Source organism: Polyodon spathula, chromosome 23 (assembly GCF_017654505.1).
Source record: "Polyodon spathula isolate WHYD16114869_AA chromosome 23, ASM1765450v1, whole genome shotgun sequence".
NCBI classification, from domain to species: Eukaryota; Metazoa; Chordata; class Actinopteri; order Acipenseriformes; family Polyodontidae; genus Polyodon; species Polyodon spathula.
In genome coordinates, this window is record NC_054556.1 from 6,279,327 (window position 1) to 6,300,960 (window position 21,634).

The following is a 21,634-nucleotide window of genomic DNA, read 5'->3' on the forward strand; positions in this document are numbered from 1 at the left end:
CTATTCTTAAAGTATTTTTAAAGTGCTTTTTTTGCGCTGGTCTCCATTCCACTGCATTACAGGTGCCCAGCCAGAAACACACTGTCAGCCCTTCCTTATAATTGGTACATACTTTGGCCCAAAAATATTGAAACATGGAAAGAGTTTGCGTCTATTTTCACCTTGTTCAAACCCTGACGATTATTCTGGGTGAAATCTGGTATAGAAAAAGGGACTGTCGGAAACTCCAAAATGCAACCAGATTTGAAGAATATAGTATATAGAGTTCAGTATAATGTATGTGTTTAGATGAGCCCTTACACATTTTTTCCAGTTCATCTTCTGGTAATAGACCTATCTGGAGAACAACAATGGTAACTGCTATGTCACTATAGGGTGCACAGTTGGAAGCCACAGATTTCATAAATATATCACATACTGTATAGGATTTGCAGCACACGTAACAAAAAACAAAACAAAAAAATAAACATAAAACACATACACCACTTTTAGGGGAAATCCATAAACCATTTCTGAAAAAGACAACAACTCAACTATTTATTCAAGGGCTCTTAGGGCAGACTTTAATTTGTGTGGCATTAGTTGATTTTAAGAACAAATGGTGCTACAAAAGGTTTTATGACCCCACCCACCCCCACCCCCCTTCACTAAAGCACAATTGAATGAGCTTTTGACAACATTAATTTTGCATATTTAGTTCACATCACAAAGAAATGCGCTGTGTATTACAATGTAATTATACACCATGACGATTAGTGCATTTTCCAGTTCATGTTTTGGTTTGGGTAAATTATCCCTGAGATATTCAGAATTTACTGAATGATTCATAGAGCCACCTTGATGGTCATAATCCCTGGGCTGAATATATATTATCAAATACTATATGCTGTACAGCTTTTAATAAATAGAGATTTTTTTTTATGTCAATCATTATGCTGCATAATGCCATTCTCATTATTCTCCCATGATCAAGCCTGACGTTGATAAACAAGCTCACCATGATTACAGTTTTACTCTGTGCTAGATTTCGTGGTTTAATGCGAGTTTAATAAAAATACCAATTTATATTTTTTTAAAAATGACAGTGTTTGCTCCACAGACATTAGCCATATGTTGCCCATTAAACTGAAAGTTTCTCCAACTAGCATTCATTCCTGCAACTGAGTTTTTAGCAAGTTTTTTAGCAAATAAACTCTGCAATAGCCACAAGAATACAAAAGTTGGTTTCATAAAAAGAAGATCAATGAATTAAGACTTGATATGTTTTAAACCGATAGCAGTATGTATTTCGTGACCTCATACATAGCTTTATATTTTTGTTTGTATGTACTGGTAGTGTGTTTTGCCTCCTGTTGTTTTACACCTGAAAACAAAAATAAAAAGAACATCAATTATGCATGTTTATGTAAGAAATTGTAGCCTTGTTGATTGACATACAACTATAGAGTCACATCAACCAATCATTTGGATTCAGAACATTCCGACTGAAAGGATTCTATCACCATAGCCCCGTCTTCCAGGCTAGTGATTCAATGAATTGCTGTCTCTCTCACCTGCAGCAACAAGCAAGTGTGTAGTCATGGAAACCCCTTAAATGTTGTCTGATTAACTTGAAAAAACAGATATACAAAAAATAAATAAAAAAGAATTGCTTTTTAGCAAAGCTTTAAAAAGGCAAATAGACACTACCGTTGCCCCTTCTTTGAAGGTGCTATGGTTTATCTTGGTTCCAGTTCAGTTTTCAGTTTTAAATGTGTTCCTTGGCTAGATGAAGAAGATTTTAAGTCCTAAAATTAAACAAGGAGTAATTAATCAATTCATTTCCCCTATGCTCACCGGTGATACTAATCTGTTGCTGGTCACCCAATATGTACATCTTCTAGCTTTGCATATTGTAATTCCCTACAATTATTATAGCAGTCTTGGTGATTAAAAGTTTGTTGTGACTGCTTAATGGGGCTTATCCCTTAGTTTACACCTGTGATAAGTGGGTTACCGAAATCTTTGTACAGGATTTGAGAACTGTAACAGTTAATACACACATCTCTGATTTGTTTAGAGCAGTGTATTATGCTATGTTTTTTTTATTTTTTTTATATAGGGTTGGTACACATGATAACCCAAAGCCGCTGTGTAATCCACAGTGTGAGTTGTGTATTCTGAGAATTACAACAGTAGCACAGGTTTTTGTCTACTAAAAACAGTCTGCACACTTTCTAGCTGGTGTGTTGCTAACCTATCACGGTTTTCCCGCCCTGTGTATTTTTTTGTTATTTGTGTTTTAAAAGTTTGCCTGTGTTGACCCAGTTGTGTCCACTCTATTGTTTGCATTTTTTTATGTCATCTAAAATCATCATTTAAAAAATTGCTAAAATGTAAGGAATTCATCAAACAACAAGGAATTCATTGAGCTGCAAAATCATTGATTGACTAAATAAACAATCACCCAAGGGAATAGCATTCCATTCCCAAGAGAAATAATGGAAAAAAAGTTGAACTTTGCAGTTAAAAATGTACAATGATGTACTTGATTATTTATGAGCAATTCTGCATCTGCCAAGATTTTGTGGTAAATAAAATATTTCCTGACAATTTTAAGTCTCTTAAACATGCATATTTATACATGTAAAACGTCTGCATATATATGTAATTGTTGTAATCTGCATTTTAACATACATGAACATACGGAAAGGCTAAACAATCACATTTATATTTTGAGTAAACCAAGATTGGGAATACTAGAAAACTTAATGCAAACAAATTAAGCAGTGGTTTCAGGCTCAGAATCACATCAACATAAGCAACTGTCAGTTTGTGTGTGGGCCCTCGGTCGCCCGTGACAATGCATTGACATATTTCTGTACTTTGTGCCAATGTCAGCATCAATGGTGTATAGACCTCATTCTTCATTCTCTAGCATGGTCATAACAATTGTGAAGAAGCGTATTAAAGAGCAGCTTGCTAATGGTAATTTTGAGGGTGAGGGTTTAACAAAGTTGCATGGAGACACATAAATGAGAAGTAGATATGTCCAATAAAGCATACCAACTGAATAATTCTATAACCACCATAGAAACGCATGTATTCATCTCCTTACAATGCCACACAATTCAACTATCTTAATTTAGGATGATAAAAATAAGTGGGAATAATTATAAAATCTATCATACTTGTGTCTGGAGTATTGTATTTACTGGCAGTTGACATATACATTGCTTTTATCAGTGGTTTCTAGGTTACCATAGACAACTTGGCATTGGGCCATGTGTTAGACTATATTTAATAATTTACAAGTGTGGAGAATCTAACATACTTACATATAATGCACAACGACACCACTGGCTTCATTTGGAGAGAATATTTTCCATTTAAACAAAGCGTTGAACACTTTAGTTTAAGATTCCTTATAAACAGTCAATAATGCGACTATAAGTGCATTATGAAGAATGTTTTCAGAAATATTAACAGTTACTGATAATAATAACAAACTAACGTCAATTTTTAAAAGCAAACTCTACCACCAGTCCATGAACACAACAAAACACAGACAATACCAAAATCCGTAGAAGACAGGTAGAACTGTGTGGAAGAGCAGAATGAGGGAAGCAGTCTTAGTTAGTGCTTTTAGCTAGTTCTCTCGTGGTTTATACATCACCTGAAACCCTTGATAGAATTACAGCCTTATTATGCACAGCTGGGTGTACAATACTCCTTATATAACATGACATGAACCTTTGCTTAAGTAATATTACTCCTTGTTGATAAACCTTTAAAGATGTTTTAAATATAATGGTTTGTTAAAGTTTTGAAAACCCTGGTAGACAAAGGATGCTATTTTAATTAATGTACCCCACTGCTACATTCATGACAAAATTAAAACCAGAATTAATTGGGTGCCATTTTATTAGTCTATTGTTGTTTAGCTGTTGTTTATTGTGTCAGTAATTTCTGTCGTCAGCTGGGAGTCTTGAATAGTAAAGTGGTTGTGAAGTCATTTGATATGTACCTGAATTAAATTGTTCTCTGCTGTTCTGTTTGAGAAGTTGGACTGGCAGAAGAACGCCTGGAGTTCATTCTTTTTCACACTTTCACATCATGTGGTTGATACATGCTCCAGTTTTTTTTGTGTCCTGTGGAGAAATTTAGTTTGAACACTTTAGGCCTTTATCCCTTGACAAACAATCAGATTTTCACTTCCTAGACGTTGACAATGATACTGCAAAGAAATGGTCAAATTATATAAAGTTTAAATGTATATATGTGTATATTATATATATATATATATATATATATATATATATATATATATATATATATATAGATAGAGAGAGAGAGAGAGAGAGAGAGAGAGAGAGAGAGAGAGAGAGAGAGCATAATCATCCATATATTTATGTACATAATTAGACAGAAATCTATATCTAAAACACTCGTACAGTATTTATTTTAATTTGATTGTTTTAGTGCAGTTCAGTTGTTAGTAAGCTGTCAATGGATGTGCAGTTTTGGGGTTTGTTTAAATTTACTACTGTATTAGACTGCTATTGCTTATATTTCTCATTAAGACTTATATTGGTGGTTGACTGATTCAAAAAATTATTAAATCCATAAAACAACTTTGCACAACATTGATTATCAAGTCTTACAATTACACTGATATCTTGTGGTTGAATATTTGTTGACTGTTTATTAAAAATGTCAAGTTAAATGTGAGTACTTGCTCAAAATAGTGCCAAAGAAAAATTAAAGTGTTACCAATATTTGAATTCATGTTAACTTTCTTTTTTGCTTTGGTTTTTGTTCTTTATCAAGCCACCCGCACAAGGTTACTGATTTTTCTTCTTGTTCTATTACTCAGTATTTCAGTACTTCTCAATACCCTTGGTTCTGGTTTTCACACTAGTACCCAAGGCTACCAACATTAATATTTATGTCAACCTGTCCCTCGTGGTTTTTAAAATAAAACAATGTTTTTCATACCTTCAGGTTTATGCAGATATATAACATTCAGATTTTGTACATATTCCATTTCCAAAGGTATCTAGTTGAAACAGCATGTATAACAGAATAGTACTTAAAGGGGAAGTGATTTCATCCACAGTGTTTGTTTATCTTTAGTTGTCTGGATCACTTCTGGCCTGCACTTTGAGGCTCACTTTAGGCAAGCCTGTAAAACATCCTTCTCTCATTTGTCACTAATTGTTAGCATCAAACTTGTCCTCTCCCAGAAGGCTTTTAGCTTATGTGCACCAAGGCTCTGGGATTCCCTGTGCTACCACTAGGGTCCATCACTGACAAAACTGAAAACTTATTTTCCTGAAGTCAAGTGCACTGAGATGGCAGGGCTGCAACAGATGCCATATTAACTGAAGATTATTGTTGTTTTTACTTCCCTATAGATCTACAAATCCCTGTTTATTGGAAGCTCAGCATTGATTCTCATCCCAGTACAAAGTGCCTAAAAATGCATCTGTTAGGCAGCATTCGTCACATGCACCCACCTGCAGAGAACGATTTAAGTGCTTAATTCATGTAGTGAAAAGTATGTTTCATTCAACAGGTTTAGTATACTAATTATATAAGGAATTACATTTTTTTTTTCAAGTTTCACTCACTCCCTAAAATGGAACAAATTATAGTATTGTACAGGACTGCTGGGCAGACACTAAGAAATATCGAGCTATGGGATAAACGTGATCTTTTCTACAGGTAACTGTTTTAGGAATGTGTGATGCACCAAACTGTACTGCAGTCTTTACAATAATCCTTCATGGAACTTCCCTTATCAACACGAACTTGGTTGTTGTCAACCTTTTTTTATTTTTATTTTTTTACTTAATTCCTGTCACATTATAGATTAGCCATCACCATGTTCCCAGTGTCTATTAAAAAGACATAATCACTGTAATTAATGCTGACATATAATTAACATTCCAGTTGCTTCCTGTATTAACAACAGCTGGACAGCCAGTTTGGTGAATGGTAGTTTTGTTTTCAGTAGCATTTAGCACTGCAAACCTGCATCCCTCATATACATCTATACCATTAGAGAACTATCACAGCCAGTGGTCTTTATTTATGTGTACGTGATCTGATTTATTGTACCTTGAGAGCAACAATTAAAGGGAATGCTGGTACATGTTTTGATGCATTTCTGTATATTTCGTTGAATAGTATGTGGTCTATTTATATTCTGTTAACTGTTGTTCTTTGAAAAATCTTTAAAAAAAACACAGCATGCTTCCTTTATAATTGAAAACTTTCTGTAAATCGATGCTAACAATGCAATATTATTATTATATATCTCTGAACACAAATTCATATATACAAAGAAAGATGCAAGCACTCTTCAACCAACACTTTATCTGGTCTTGCATGATCATAAAAGCAATTGGCTTGTGGCTTGCTTGGATGTCCACACTTCAAGGTAATGACTGCCCCTCTGGAAAAGTCAGCCTTAAAGGTGAGCATGCATATCCTGAAACCACATTAGATGCAGCTCACCCAGATTGTAACAGTTGGCTATATTTAGAACATGGTTACACCAGGACACATTATATAACTGAGCAGATTGCAGCATCAGGAACCATCTTTTCTATCATGTGGAAAGTTCTTTGCCAGTTTGCCACTTACAAATTCCAATAGCCAACTGTTCTTGATAGCCTATAGTAAAAAAAAAAAATAAATAAAATCACACATAATGCTGCTAGTGTGATATTTTCTTTACTGTCAACTGCCATTGTATACTGGCCGTGAGTAACTTTAAGAGCCATGTGAATGTTTTTATTCTTTTAAAACTGAAATTTGTTTATAGTAAAATAAACTGAACTACACAAATGTTTCCCAGACGAGCAAATCAATTCCTTTTCTATGGAATATATCTGCAAATGAAGTAGGTTTTACTAGTCTTCACTTCCAGTTCCTATTGGACAAGATTTCAAATGACAAAATCATTCCCACAGATATTGTAGCTTTGGCAAGTTACAGAACTGTAGAATAAGGAAAGGTCAAATAGCCAGAAGCTACGGAGATGGAAATGGTTCATTAAGTGGTGGTCATACTGGGTTTAGGGATACAAAGCATTGTGTACCATGGTGAATGATAATACCAGTGTTATATCTCAACTTGAGAATATACAGTTCTTTTAAAGATGATTTTAATACAGTGATGATGCTTGACACGTGTGTTGCCCCCTCAGATGTGCTGTGTTCCTGAGGCTCGCTATCCATGTAAGTCATAATCCTTTGTCGCTTTCAGTATTTTATCTGTCAAGGATGAGTGAAATGCTCGGGAAAATGTAGAACAACAGCCCTGTTATCCTGTAGGAATGTATTAATATTCCATGAAAATCAAAGTTGTGTTGACAAACTGTTGTGTGCACTGCACCACTGAAACATTTATGTTTGTTAAGGTAATATCACTGAAGTTTCAGGTATACTTTTACAGTAATATTCCAGTAAGCAGTTCTAGTAACAAGATAATATCTTTTGCAGTTAGCAATGAATGCATAAACCTGGTAGATTTAGGGGGTTGTGGGAACATAGGGGTCATCGCAACAGAATATTCATGACATCATGTTGAATACAAACTGTTTCTCTGAAAGCAAAAGGAAATAGTCCCTCATAATAAAAAACTTGTGTACGAAGTGCATGCAATAGATTTTAAATTGCCTGTGTATTGAAATATATCCAATAAACTGTCTTAAATGTAGAAATACAGTAATATACAGTAGAATTGGAGCACTTCTTTTTTGCCATGTTACTATGGTAAGTGACATTAACTGTTTTCAAGGGATCCATATGAACAAATAAGTTTCACGCATGATTGTGCTGCAGGGGATAATTAGCATTACCTGAAATCTTTTCATCTGTGCTGCAAGCTGTTAGTGGACCGAGGTTTCCAAAAGTACAATAGAGAATACTGTAGGCCTTCCCACTGTGGGAAGAGTCTGTGGTTCTCCCGTTGAAATTGCTTGTAGGCAGTGTGCTCTAATATGACTGCGTTGCCATCCCTCAGCAAATAAGGCTAAGGCTGCTGCATGATAGGTGTATCATCTCACTTTCTCTCAGCGTTGATTTCTTGCTTCTTTATTTACTTCATAAAAAGAGTGGGGGGAGGGGGGGGCACCTGAAGCACACAATTCTGTGCTGTCTCGGCATCTTTAGGACATCTTTTTTATTAGTATGAGCAAGCTGTTGCTGTTCTTCTGTGGAGTGAAGTTGGATTATACATTCTTTTTTAAATGTGTATGGTGATATTTGCTCCGGTAAGAATTATTTTTTTTCTTAAATGTATTTTTATTCTTAAGTAGCTCTGTCTACACTTATATATATGTATGTGTATATATATATAATATTATATATATATATATATATATATATATATATTATATATATATCTATATATATATATTGTAAGTTTTTCATGATCTGTTGGTCTCTTCTGTTACAGTATACTGGTGTGTAGTTTATAAATGCAGTATTCTTATTTCGATTCTGCATAGGTCCTATGGTAAATATGGTATTTATTTATGTATTTGCAAAAAGCTTTAAAAGCATTAGTTGCTCAGCAGAATGTATCACCATTCTACTTGTGCTGCATTCACTGGAAATGAAATATTTAAAGGCAGCACTGAAGTACTGGAAGCTTAAAGCTGTTCTATTCCCTGTAGTGCTCACTATGGCATATTAGAGTAGTTATGTTAAGTTTTCTCCTTTTGCAGAGATGTTTTTCCCCAAGAGTGTCTATTTCCATTAACTGGCTAACCTGTTAAGCTATATTGTATGGTGTGTTGTAAATACATTTATCATGTTCAGTGTTGTGGTCATTACCTTGGTTTAAATATGTTTGGAATTCCTCATTCCTTTTACATGTTGCAACGATATTAACAGTCGAATTCGAATTTAAACAAATTGCTATAGTTTGAGACTCTGTTATTAAAAAAGCAATACACCTAGCTGCATCCAACACCCTCCCATTGCTTCCATACTACAGTCTTTTTAAAGATGCATTTCTTTTATGACATGTCTTTCTGTTTTACATGTGGCCTTCATAATGTCCATCTTCTGTTGCCAATTTAAATAATAAAACTGTCTTTGAATTAGTGCATTGGTAATATAAGCTTTGTTTTTCATAATTAATGCATCTGAGAATGTCAGTATAAGTACCCATTGTGCTTCTCTGCTGGCAGTGCTGTAGGCATTGCAATTCACTGTTATACTCCACATTCATTTTGTCATGGCAGGGTTAAACAATCCTAACATTTTTTTACAGCACCTTATTCTCTTCTATCATTTTCCACAGAATGTTTCATCTTTCAGAACATACTGATTAGATGACACTGATCTCAAATTAATTGGCTAGTATTGCTGCCCTTCTGTATGACAATTCGTCTCATTCACAATAAGTGCTAAACGGTCCATTGCATCTGTCCATAACCATAATAATACAAAAAAGTCTTAATTAATCCAGAGACTGCTGTATTCTGGCACAGCCTGAGCTAGACTAATATAATATTTTCCTGTGACTTTTGAAATCACTTTCTTAATACTATTGCTTTTCTCTGAATCCCGGTACGTAATAAGAAACCCACTTAAATTCTTGGTTGCTTATTGTTGATATATTTTTTAAAAGACAGTAATGCGATTATTGCTGCTTTAATGCCATTGTAAGCTTGATGGGGGGGAAAAAAACTTGTTAAAATGTTATTAGTTTTCAAGTTATGTCTTGCCTGCATGTTTAAAATTGTAAATATTTAATTATCCAAAAGCTGTTTAAATAAGGGATTTAGCTACTTTGCCATTAATGCAAATTTAAATACTGCTTTGTACTAGTGGCACATATTTGATTTGACTGCAAGTTTTTAAATATTACATTCCCTTCTTCCTATTAAATGATTTCTTCGTGTATTGGTTTATGAAGGCTGAATTACCATTGAAGACTCCAGGACTATACTTTGTTCAAGTTATTTATTCATAAGAAATCAATGAGTGTGCACGATGAACTAAAAATGAAGTAGCGATGGGTAATAAACTCTGTCCTGAATTCTACAAATTTCTGCGGCAGCAGAGAGTAATAGAATGGATTGTGTATAATAGAACTGTTAATACTTTACCGTCATTTCCATTACAGAAATGGTATAGAGATTATGATTTTGTTGTCCTTGTGCATCAAAGCGACTGTTCAGCTTTTGGTGTGTGTTAGTTCTCCAATTTGCTTGTTTTTTTCAATACCTTGTGTGGTGCATTAGTAGACTACCGCTTTGTAAGGAGCCGTAAAGATCTTTGGATTTTATTTTTCAGAGCAGTGTTCCCTTTGATCATTTCAGATGATATAGAAATGGTAACAGAAATGAGGTGCTGGGGGGGGGGGGGGGGGGGGGGGGTGGGGGGGGGGGGGGGGGGTGGTAATTGGAATTTTTTTTTTTTTTTGGATGAGCCGGGGTGTAAGCCATCTGTGTAGGCTTGGTTGGAATTTGTTTATGTATGTTGACATCTAATTTTGTATGTATTTTAGTACGATTGTAGGCTATACATAAATAAACTTCAAGGTGCATTTGTGTTTGTAGTTATATTAGTTATTATACATGTATACCAATTGTGTAACACTTCATTATATATTTATTAAGCTTTTAAAATTTTGATAGTACTCCCTAACCCAATACACGACATAATTATAATTATTCGATGAATTCCTCTAATCATTTTAAATGCATTTTCTCGGGCACTCTATGTTCGCCTCCGCGATAAAAAACTCAACATGATTAGACGTAGCCACCGAACATTTTCAGTATTATAATACCATTTTATAGACATACAAACGTGTGAAGATGGAAGTGTATGTACATACAGTAAGTGTGGGTAGGGCGGGGGAGTCTGACAACATGTATACAAACATGTTTAAGCAAAATCCATGTCAATCATCTGTTGCCTGACAGTCCTTGTCCTGGAAGCTTCTACGGTAGAAATATTCTGAGTTCGCCCAGCAGTCTTCAGTGTATAGCTATGTTGTGCAGGATACAACATGCTACAAAGATCCCTGCCACAGTTTGGGGGTTGTATTGAAGCACGCCCCCTGACTTTTCGAGGCACTGAAACCTCATTTATAGAAAACCAAAGGTCCACTCGATCACATTCCTAGTGGACCTGTGTATTATACACCTGTTCTTCATTCATGTGTGGATTAGATACAGGTGTTAAAAGTCAAGGACAAAAAAAAAAAAAAAAATCACTGGATATTGTTCAGTCATGTTCTATTCAGCAAAGTCAATTCAATTATTTTGTATGAAAATCTTAAGGAAGCGTTATTATAATATCTAGTATGCCATTTTCCATACCAAGATTATATTATTTTTCATTATGAGGGAAATGGGCGCCACAACCTTACCTAACTGATTCTGCACTATTAACAGGTCGTGATATAACGTGGTAGCACTGTACTAACATTACACTGGATGTAAATAAAGGTCTAACATGTTAGCAATACAACAAGTGTTCCATGAAGTTATAAATTATTAAAACAAGTGAATAAATCTCATTCATAACCAGTGTAAAAAATGCTAAAATATTTTCTATAACTGCAAATACTGAATTATCTAGCTAGCCTTATAAGACTGACCTGCTAGTATGCTATCTAGTGTATTGGGTCTCTGAAATGATTAAACACAGCAAATTGTGTCAAAATGGAAGTGATGGCAGGAGCCAGGGAAATCTGCACATATGTTCCAGATGCTGTAGGATGCATCACAAATCACCTGCAGGTTTAGTGAATGGAACCCCTTCCTGTTCACCTATGTATATGTATATTGCTGTAGTGAATGCAACGTGTGTGCAAACGATGACTCCCATTACTCTGGGAAATCCAGCAATGTCATAAAACTCCCTTTTAATATTTTGTAGCTGCTCCTGATTAAGTGTGATACTGATATAATCATTAAACCTCTATCAAGCCACCCGTGACCCTTTGAAATGACCCAGAGACATAGACGGACAATGCTGCCGACACCTTCATATTGCGGGTTTCGGCCCGGCCGCTTTATGTAGGCATTTCAAAGTCCTAAGACTCTAAAATTACATTTGCTGCTACTTTTACATTCCCACGCAAACAGAATAAATAATTGCAAGAAGCACTGCTCGTTAAGATATTAAACTGATTTTGTAAATCAACATAATTTCCGAAATCACATTAACATGATTATTCAATAATGAAATAGACATAATGACCTCTTGAAAATGCCAAAATCAATGCTAAAAACTGATTTGTTAATTTACACATTTACAAACTTTTTTAAACACATGTGTATTGCTTGCCAATCTTGCTTGCATAATCTATTATTAATGCCACTCTGCCTAAACTGTATTGGAATCCAGTAAAACATTTTTTAATCCCTTACTGTTATTTCCTTGTGTGGTGCACTTAATACTATGGCGTGTTTTAAAATAAGATCTCAGCTGAGGTTTACATGCTCTTTCTGTAGCAATACCCTGCACATATATTTAGATGCCTAATAACTACAATGTAAGCATCCCTGAATACAATTTATCCCACACATAACATATGTCAAGACTGCTTGCTTCTGTCTGTCCAGATCTCTAGAAAACCCTACTAGGATCAATCATCACGCTTAGCAGAGTCTCCCAATTCTGACAAATCATATGAGATGGTTATTTGAAATTGGAATTATCAAACCAACTTCTCTTGTGCCCAAATCCAGAATCAAACCCTTGGCGCCAAATGTATAAGGCTAGTACTACATTAACCCACTGAGCAACCGTGATAGTTATTGCAAATAAGTGTTTGAATCAATGCCAAGTCCATTATACCCATTTGCAGGATTTTGTAGCAGCAGGTGATGTATAGACAAAAAGGAGCTCACTTCGAACCAGATTCACGACTGAACAGGATCTCTGAGGAAACTGCACATACTGGATTTTCTTCTTGACGATTAACTTTTAAACAGAAAATTGCATGCAAGTTTTGGAACTAGGACAGCTATAATATATAATCTCACTCCTGTGTGCTCTGCTCTTGGAGATAAGCACCCCCTAGGTTCCTGACTGACACCTCCTAACTACGGCCCTGGATAGAGCAGCCTGCAGTCAAGTCCAGAGCTTTGACAGGGATTCTTGACTCCTTGCCATTGCCTAGTGCATGTACAGGTGCAGTAATGGTGGCGAGCCTCAATATTTAAAAGCTGCCAAACAAACATGTGCAAGACTATGAACCCTTGAAACATGGGGACCAGATCAGCCAATTTAAAACATGCCTGCACAAGCCAATTTATGTCAATTAAACACGCGCTACTGACAAGCAGAATCGTGTGTTGGAAATTGCTTTATTTTACACAGTCAGGTGTGAATTATGAGTGGGCAGTTTCAGAAGCACTTGAAGTGTATCCTTCCAGCAGGTATCTTGGGTGATGGGATGTTTAATTAAAGACTGTACATTGTTAGTGCTGTATCCTTTTAATAAAAGCTGGGAGGAATCGTGTTACCAGGATGCTGTTAGTTTTGTTTGGCACTGCTCATCAAATGCACCCAGTATGACTGCTTATGAGATATCATGGCTTTCATGGTTTAGTTTGGTTTTTCTATTTATGTTGAGCTATTTTTGCAGTTATTCAATTTATATTGTAGTATTTCATGACTAAATGGTCTTCTTGACCCTTTCAGGTCAGAAAAGAACATCACAGTATTAATGTAACTGTTTGTTTTGTTGTTTTTTTATACCAACTGACCTAATATGACAAAAAATGCATTATACAGCTGAAGTGCAATATACAATTAAACCATTGTTCTCACAGAGTGCATGTTGTTTAAATTAAACTGATTGGCACCTTTTAGAGTGTACCTTCAGGTCATATTCAGTGAATAACAAGGTTGATATGGTAACCATACCTCTTACTGTGGTATTAGTAATAACCCTGTCAAAATGGGTAGAGGAAGAGAGTTTATGCATTAGGTGTGAAAACGGGTTAGATGAAAAGGTAAGGGAGGAGGCGTTTTTAGTAAATATTACAAGATCATGGCTTTGCAGTCTAGAGATACAAAAATGTATATCGTATACTGCTGTGGGGTCCCTGAGTACTGAGCAGGGTGAGTCATGCAGTCAGGGGATCTATGACCTGACTGTGCAAAGTTGCTGATCTTTGCTGGGGATTCATATCAGTTAGGGAGGCAAAACAGGCAGCACTAAAGTGGACTCTACTGGCCAGACACACAGTGAGCCAAAACTGAGACTTGCATGGCTGGTCTTTGTCCTCCAGGGGGCGGTAGCTCGCTGACATCCGCTGTAAAGCTCCTGAGTGTAGAGGTAGTTAGCTCGGTTGGAGGATCATGGGATTCAGTTCCTTTGAGCTGTTGAATGGAAGTTGTAAATTGGGAACATTTCATCAAGTAAAGGCATGTCCGTGACATGGCAATCAAAATTGTAACGCTTTGTCACGTCGATCAGATTACAACCTCAAGACCATCACAGCTGTTTAATAAACAAACCCATGGCATTTCAGTAATCTATATTAGTAAAAAAAAAAATATTCACAGTTTGTATGTTTTGTGTTCTAATGTTATCTGTCATAGCAATAAAAAAAACATTGGAATTTGTGAAGGATGTGCTGAAAAATGTGCTAATAATAAAAGGACAAATCTCAAAATGTTATGTAAATTGGATTTTCATAGCTGGATATGTTTTCCAGTTATTTTATTCGACAAAACATATATAAAGATGGGCCAGATTTGAATGTTCTGTTACTGTAATGTGGGTACACTGTACTGTATGGCAAGCATTATTTTAATTATCTTAAGTCTTTACCAATTTCTCATTGGCATTTGGGGGTATAATGGAATTGATCCATTATTGGATGCTTTCTAGGTAAATGCTTATTTGCTAAAACATTTTTTAAAAGGGAGATATATTATAGAGAATAATCAATAGTAAATAAATGTTGAATGTTTTATTTTTAATGTAATGATTTAGATTGACTATACAAATGTGCAAATATATGGACTAACCCATATTACCTATATTGCAATATAGATTCCAAAATGGTATGCTGACTGCTTTTATTAATGTGGCAAATCACAGACTTTAGTAGCACTTTCGAACTTTGAGACAATCATGTGTTCGATACATTATACTTTTGTACTATTGAGATTAATAGAATAAGCATGCACAATATCATTTTTTTTGAATATCCATTAAAAAAAAAAGCCATATGTGAAAGAACCCTTGGATATTGCCATCTGTTCCATTTTAATTTTGAGTAATGTACAAGTTTTAATTTTGGTTTGTGTGATAAACAATGATTCATATTTCGATCTTCACAATTTCAGAAATTCCTTTAACATCCCTATCTCTTAAACGTAGTAACCTGGTAATCTCTTGCTGCACTGCATTTAATTTGGGAGAAGGTGGAAATAAAACAGTGCTTTTCCTTTTGCTGGGATTATCCAGCACCATTGGAATGACAGTTAGCACTGTTGTTACTTTATTTCACGTTCCATGGAGGTTGACCACATGGTGAAAATCCAGCATGTTTCTAACCCATGCTCCTGTTAGAGAAGCATATTTAGATAAATACAAATAGAATTAGCATTAATGTAGTACATTTTAGTCCAACTTTGTTAATTTAATCGCATGTACTGCAAATATCCATGTAGTTCATTTTAAGGGTACATAAAAAAATAAAACAAGAAACAGAAGAAAACTGTTTATGTATATAAGCGTTATTTTCTTAAAAGCAGCATGAATCATATTAAAATAAAAACTTGAATGTACATCTGCAGGAATAAGCTCAGTTGTAGGCCTCAGGTATAAATTAAGTACAGTTCACAGAATGCTGCCCCTAGGGGACTTGGTAAGAGTGAATGTATTTAAAAACAGGCTAGCATTTTAGTAATTCCTTAATACGTGTTTGTTATCTGCAATAAGATGCTGTAGCATTATTATACTCCATGAAATCAATATTCTTGCTTGAAACACAGTATAATCAATATTTTATGTGAATTAAGTTCAGTTTTTTGTTATCCTGCAGTTCAAGTCGGTCGCGGTATCTTCAAGAATGTAAGGGTAGACAATAAAAAACGATAATACAAACTCCTGGTTATTATTTCAAACCCTCATCCTCTCTGTGTCTTTATCTCCCTCCAGCCAACACCACAAGAAACCAAGTAGGCTTTAACTTTAATGCCAGTAATGCAGTAGCTTTAAGTTTTCAGTTAAACCCAGTACATTTTATCTGTTGCTCGAACCATTTTAATTGAACTGCATATCTTGTGAAAAAAAATGACAACATTCAGAGATTCATTGCTGTTCAGTAAGAGCAGCTTGCTACATGTATAGTTGAACAGTTAAAAACAGTTACTTTAATGGAATTTATATAACACACGATCACAGCAGAATGGGTCACCTGTCTTATGTGGTGTAGAACACGCTGTTAAAATCTTCTGAAGCAGAAAATGGATGAGAGAGAAAGTGCTTGGGAAGAACCATTCTCTTAATGATTTCTTATTTCTGCAGTGCAATCATTTCATGCTATCTGTTTTGATCTGTTACAGACTTAAATTTCAACACAGCGAAAGGGTTATTGGTACAGATACTAGTACTGATGTGCCTGATGTTATGGTGTCAAGATCAATTTAACAAATCAGCTGTAAGAAGATTAATAATGTCCATTTGCAGGTTTGTCTCTGGAGTTGCAGGAGCTGCTGTGAAAATGTCCAGTGTGCATACAAATCATTCACTTTTTTAATGACCTGTATTATAGGTGGTGGAAAAGCACACATTGACCACCTAATGGCCTACAGATAAATGAAAGAAACTGAAGGCAAACAGAAAGGCTATACTTCTTCTCATGTCCTGCAATAAACGAATGACTGAGATATGTATTTATGCCAAAAAAAGCTTTATTTAACAATGCCCCAAGCTGTGAAGAGGTTTGACATGATACATTTAATATGTGCATAACACATGTAGCTTAAAATAGTAACAACAATTATAGTGTTGGGAGATTAGTTATCCTAGTTCTCTACAGTGGCTTGCGAAAGTATTGACCCCCCTTGGCATTTTTCCTATTTTGTTGCCTTACAACCTGGAATTAAAATGGATTTTTATTTGGATTTCATGTAATGGACATACACAAAATAGTCCAAATTGGTGAAGTGAAATGAAAAAAATAACTTGTTTAAAGAAATTCTAAAAAATAAATAACGGAAAAGTGGTGCGTGCATATGTATTCACCCCCTTTGCTATTAAGCCTCTAAATAAGATCTGGTGCAACCAATTACCTTCAGAAGTCACATAATTAGTTAAATAAAGTCCACCTGTGTGCAATCTAAGTGTCACATGATCTGTCACATGATCTCAGTATATATACCTGTTCTGAAAGGCCCCAGAGTCTGCAACACCACTAAGCAAGGGACACCACCAAGCAAGCGGCACCATGAAGACCAAGGAGCTTTCCAAACAGGTCAGGGTTGGGTTGTAAAAAAATATCTGAAACTTTGAATGTCCCACGGAGCACCATTAAAGCCATTATTAAAAACTGGAAAGAATATGGCACCACAACAAACCTGGCAAGAGAGGGCCGCCCACCAAAACTCACGGACCAGGCAAGGAGGGCATTAATCAGAGAGGCAACAAAGAGACCAAAGATAACCCTAAAGGAGCTGCAAAGCTCCACAGCGGAGATTGGAGTATCTGTCCATAGGACCACTTTAAGCCGTACACTCCACAGAGCTGGGCTTTACGGAAGAGTGGCCAGAAAAAAGCCATTGCTTAAAGAAAAAAATAAGCAAACACGTTTGGTGTTCGCCAAAAGACATGTGGGAGACTCCCCAAATATATGGAAGAAGGTACTCTGGTCAGATGAGACTAAAACTGAGCTTTTTGGCCATCAAGGAAAACGCTATGTCTGGCGCAAACCCAACACCTCTCATCACCCCGAGAACACCATCCCCACAGTGAAGCATGGTGGTGGCAGCATCATGCTGTGGGGATGTTTTTCATCGACAGGGACTGGGAAACTGGTCAGAATTGAAGGAATGATGGATGGCGCTAAATACAGGGAAATTCTTGAGGGAAACCTGTTTCAGTCTTCCAGAGATTTGAGACTGGGACGGAGGTTCACCTTCCAGCAGGACAATGACCCTAAGCATACTGCTAAAGCAACACTCGAGTGGTTTAAGGGGAAACGTTTAAATGTCTTGGAATGGCCTAGTCAAAGCCCAGACCTCAATCCAATTGAGAATCTGTGGTATGACTTAAAGATTGCTGAACACCAGCGGAACCCATCCAACTTGAAGGAGCTGGAACAGTTTTGCCTTGAAGAATGGGCAAAATGGGCCCAGTGGCTAGATGTGCAAAGCTTATAGATACATACCCCAAGAGACTTGCAGCTGTAATTGCTGCAAAAGGTGGCTCTACAAAGTATTGACTTTTGGGGGGCGATTACTTCTGCACGCTCAAGTTTTCTGTTTTTTTGTCTTATTTCTTGTTTGTTTCACAATAAAAAATATTTTGCATCTTCAAAGTGGTAGGCATGTTGTGTAAATCAAATGATACAAACCCCCAAAAAATAAATTTTAATTCCAGGTTGTAAGGTAACAAAATAGGAAAAATGTCAAGGGGGGTCAATACTTTCGCAAGCCACTGTATGTGTTAATTAAGGTCACTTATCTCTTTAGTAGCGACCTTGTACGGTATGATCAAATATCAGTCACATTAAATTTGGTTCTGAGTCACACATGGAGATGCTTTTCCGAGAAAGGTTACAATAAGTTTAGAATAAACGTCTGAACAGCCTTTCCATAGATCATGGATATTTGTCACATGAATCTCATTGGTGCGTATTGTGTCATAATTACATTCAGCATATCACTTTCTAATAATTAATTTTGGCTTTATAATACATAAAGCTAAATGTCAGGATTTTATTAACAATCTTACCATTGACTGCCTGGGCCAGTTCTGCCTTCTCATTCTATATGTATTGCAGCAAATATTCGCAATGTGAACCCTAGGGTGTCGCACCACTGACATTAATCAATGACAGTTTTCCCAGTCATTCTTCCAAAGATGATTACAGTGTGGTATGCGACCACTGTTCTTCCAATTGAGCCGTGACTGCTGTCTTAATGACTCACAATCCATTTGCAATGGTGTCTATTTCTGTTTCTCACCTGGAAAAATATGAAAAGCAACTTTTATCTGAAGGCTGATAACATTTCCTGAAGGAGATGCATTGATTACAAAGACATATCAGGCTTTTAATTGATGTCACTTTGAATAGAGCTCACGTTATCTGGTTTCCAGCTACAGAAAACTTCAGCGCAGTCTCCTCAGGGTGAAGATTTCCTGTGAATCATTTGCAAGCACCAATTAGTTTGTAAGAAAAGTCACTCTTCAGGTTTCCAGAAAGATTTAGGGATGGCCAGCAGAAAGTTTATGTATTAAAGTTTCCTTCAAATAAATGGACTCTTTCAACATTGTGTGCCACAGCAGGAATATTTATTGTTAAATTGAATTGTCATAAAAGTGCTGGATTGTCTCTTGATCGATTTATCATTTTGAGATTATATTGAGACTATAGTAGGAGTTGAAATATGCATGTGAATATCCTCCAACTATCCCATATTAGTATTGATAGAGGATGACACAGACCCTGTAGTATTGGTAAGTGTGGTTTCTCTAGTATTGCTTGCTTTACAAAAGCAGTAATCTTCCCCGATAAAGTAGACAGATTAATGGAATCACTTGTTTGACCCCCAACTCAAACTTTTGTTTTTACCGCAGTTTCTATACCCTTGACATGCTGTGCTTCTGTAAAATTATCTGACGTTGCACATACCCTCTCTGAGATAGCTTCAGTTTCACAGTCATTGATCAGCAATGTAAGGGAGACTCACTCAGTTCTGTCTGGAAGATGCCCTTAGGAGCTTTAGAATCTTCAAAGTCTTACTGTAACAGCCACCCAGTAAGACCAAGCATCCAAACATCCATGACAAAACATTTAAAGAATGTCCTATTTCACAAAGCCTATTTTTCAGTCCACGGCATTAATATATCTGCAGATGTGAAATAGCTACCTCAATAAAAATGGAAACAGTCTTATTTTGCTGTTCACGTTATAGTAAATTGTACATGTTTTGTGTATGATCCACATTGTTGTGAACATTTGGTGACGCTTATTTTTCCAACATAACGCAAAATATGTTTTTCAAACATTAATTCCCCAAAATGAGTTGGTTTATCAGTCAGAAATGTGTCTTGGACTTGGAAGAAAATACTGCTGTAATCAATTTGGCCTTGTAAAAATGCAAATTGTCCACAGAAAAAAAAGAGAAAGAAATGACAAAGCAAAATGCCTTTATACTCCTGGATGCACAGTTGTGGGGGTGTGATCAAGGCATGCTGTCTCTGAGCCTGTCATTCAATATCAAGACAGATGAAAGCTAGCACTGCTGATTGATAGATTCTGGAGATGTTGATGTAGGGAACAGGACTCTTCTGCTAAAATCAATGGATTATTGGCATCGTGCTGTACAAAGGATACAGCAATTCAGACTGGTAGCTACTTTTGCTGTGTTGTGTGTTTGATTTTTAACAATGGAACAAAAAAACATGTTCTTCAGCTTCATGAGAACCCGTATAACTTAAATCGTAAATTCAGTCTGACAAACATTTTGCTTCATACCTACATCAGTGTTGTGAATTGCACAGAACATTGCCCATAAGATGAATTTACTGGATGAGCCTACGTTATACTTCTTATGAGCAGAACATATTGTATAAATATTTATAAACCTTTATGATTTATAACTAGTAACTAATTATTAGTTTTAACTAGTCACTAATTTTGTTTCTGTTTTATTACAGCTTTTTGCAATTTTTGCATTTGCAACATGTGGTGGTTATTCTGGACAACTGAAAGTCAGTGTAGACTGTCAGAACAAGACAGACAGCGACCTAAATGTTGGGATAGAGTTTGCTTACCCTTTCAGGTAAGACAGTGGGCCTTATTGTTTTTACACCATCTTGTATCATGCTAATGCTTGCAGTCAATTAAATGCTGAAGTCGATCTCAGCCTCATCTGTTTTCTTGCTTTTTGAAACAGGTAACACAATGACAGTGTATATATTAACCCCTTTTCAATGTGAAATACATACAGTAGTATTTTCCTCAAACAGCTGAGGCTTCCTTTTTGTACAATTTTACAGCAGAGGTAATATGGTATTAGAGCTACAAGTAATCCTTTTAAAGCTCAGTACCTGATGATAAGCTAACCAGACACTTATATTATTATTATTATTATTATTATTATATATTATTATTATTATTATTAGTCGTATTATTTATTTCTAAGAAGACATCACTAAACTCTGCACTGTTTACATTTATATCGTCTAACAGCTCAGTAGAAGAGATAGCAATTTCAATTTGAAAAACACTGCTTCATGCTTTGAAAAGGAGATTCTTAGAAAAAATGTTCTCACTTGACACACCTAGATCTGTTGCCAAGGAGGTACGAGGTAGGCAGTGCTAGAAGGGTGTGATTCAACAGTTTCCGAGTCTTAATTCCTTGAAGGGGAGCTGTCATGCTTTTCTGGTTCTTGAGAGGACTGCAATTCACACCTGTATAAA

The 21,634-nt window shown here is 35.9% G+C and overlaps 1 protein-coding gene across 2 annotated transcripts in view; it reads left to right on the forward strand.

Moving 5' to 3' along the window:
• The window catches only part of LOC121297739 (synaptoporin-like), a 47,963-nt gene that overhangs the window by 16,143 nt on the left and 10,186 nt on the right, over positions 1 to 21,634 (forward strand). The window contains exons 1-2 of one of the 2 annotated variants that reach the window (XM_041224203.1): positions 8,022 to 8,263; positions 20,869 to 20,993. In XM_041224203.1, the coding sequence (XP_041080137.1) occupies positions 8,240 to 8,263; positions 20,869 to 20,993 (149 nt within the window). In that variant the 5' untranslated portion in view covers positions 8,022 to 8,239. Of the gene's footprint in view, positions 1 to 8,021; positions 8,264 to 20,868; positions 20,994 to 21,634 lie in introns of those variants that run through there. The other variant, XM_041224202.1, reaches the window with a different exon arrangement.